The sequence below is a fragment of the Cyprinodon variegatus genome, unplaced genomic scaffold (genome assembly GCF_000732505.1).
Source record: "Cyprinodon variegatus isolate N-32 unplaced genomic scaffold, C_variegatus-1.0 Scaffold696, whole genome shotgun sequence".
NCBI lineage: Eukaryota > Metazoa > Chordata > Actinopteri > Cyprinodontiformes > Cyprinodontidae > Cyprinodon > Cyprinodon variegatus.
Window position 1 is genome coordinate 410,707 of NW_015151149.1, and position 1,738 is coordinate 412,444.

The following is a 1,738-nucleotide window of genomic DNA, read 5'->3' on the forward strand; positions in this document are numbered from 1 at the left end:
CCAGGAGGTCATAAAAGCACAAAAAGAAAAACATCTCAGCATCTGCAGACCAGTGAACTTAGCAGACCAGATTGGATGGCATCGAGGAGTTCAAAGGCCAGAAGCTGTCTTCTCCAAAAGAACAACAATACCCCTCCCTCTTGGGTCAAATTACATCTGAATGATCAGGCATCTGGGAAACATTCCACGGACTTCAGAAACCAAAGTTGTTTTCTTGGAGGCTGTTGTTCAGTATAACCTCCACCAAACATGGTGGTGGTAGACGGATGGTCCGCAGACCGCCTTGCTATAGGTGATGATGGCTGAGTAGGACGCTGCACCTTTATGCTAATAGGTTATGGCACTCAATAATCAAGGTTGGAAACTAACTAACAAGGTACAAACATGTTGGGAAATGATGGAAATCACTTAATGACTAAATTTGAACTTGGATGGAAACATCAGAGCTGACCTCTGACCTGATACCCGGTCATCTCAAACACACTTCCACAGACTGAGGTCTTACAGGCTTTTTCTCTGCTCAGCAGTGCGTGAGTTTTTAAATACTCCATGATCTGCTCTCCATCCTCGGGGTCCAGTTTCTTAAGAGCGGCTGCAAGGCTGAAAAACAGACACGAAACAACAAAGCATGAGTAGAAAGAGGACAGATGTAAAGGTTCTCTGTGAATCCATAATACTTATAAATGTTTTTAATTTGTGTTGCTATTTTATAAATAATCATAAAATATCTCTAAACTAAGAGGATCTTAATTATGAATTATTATCACTGAAGTTTAGATTAATTATGAGTTGGTCTCATCCAACAAGTTCAGTCTGACTGAGACACACAAGCTGATTAACGTCACTAATGGGAGGAGCTTCTGTCTAACGTTGGTCTGAGCGACTGTCCCTGGTTAAACACCTTTATTCAAATCAGACAGACGATGATGTCACAGACGATTAGATCAGGTGTTTATGTAGACGGTATCTGAGAGGACATGGAGGGCTGTGGCTTTGCTGCAGGGCTGCACACACAGCTAAATGTCAGAGTTAATGGATATGAAGTCATACAGCTGGAGCTGCTTCCTGTAACACCAGATGGACAGGAGGACAGGAGGACAGGAGGACAGGAGGATTGGAGGACAGGAGGATTGGAGGACAGGAGGATTGGAGGACAGGAGGATTGGAGAACAGGAGGATTGGAGGACAGGAGGACAGGAGACAGGAGGATAGGAGGAGAGAAGGATTGGAGGTCAGGAGACAGGAGGACAGGAGGATTGGAGGACAGAAGTTCAGAAGACAGGAGGACAGGTGCACAGGTGAACAGGAGAGAAGTAGACATGAGGACAGGAGGCAGCAGGATAGGAGAAAGGAGGACAGTAGACATGACAATAGGAGGACAGAGGACAGGTGCATAGGAGGATAGGAGGATAAGTGGACAGGACAGGAGGACGTAGGACAGATAGACTGGAGGAGAGAAGGAGACATGAGTACAGGAGGACAGGAGGATTGAAGGACAGGAGGTCAGGAGACAGGAGGAGAGAGGGAGACAGGAGCATTGGGGGACAGAAGGACTGGAGGATTGGAGGACAGGAGGAAACGAGGTCAGAAGGACAGAAAGAAAGGAGGACAGGAGGTCAGTTGGACAGGAGGAGAGAAGGAGACAGGAGGAAAGGCGGACAGGAGCAAAGGAGGACAGAAGTTCAGGACACAGGAGGACAGGAGACAGCAGGATAGGGGAAAGGAGGACAGGAGACAG

General features: G+C 47.0%; 1 protein-coding gene across 1 annotated transcript in view; it reads right to left on the bottom strand.

Moving 5' to 3' along the window:
* The window catches only part of LOC107097431 (aminoacyl tRNA synthase complex-interacting multifunctional protein 1-like), a 13,897-nt gene that overhangs the window by 7,044 nt on the left and 5,115 nt on the right, over positions 1-1,738 (bottom strand). The window contains exon 2 of the mRNA XM_015394574.1: positions 506-600. Within this exon, the coding sequence (XP_015250060.1) occupies positions 506-600 (95 nt within the window). The remainder of the gene's footprint in view (positions 1-505; positions 601-1,738) is intronic.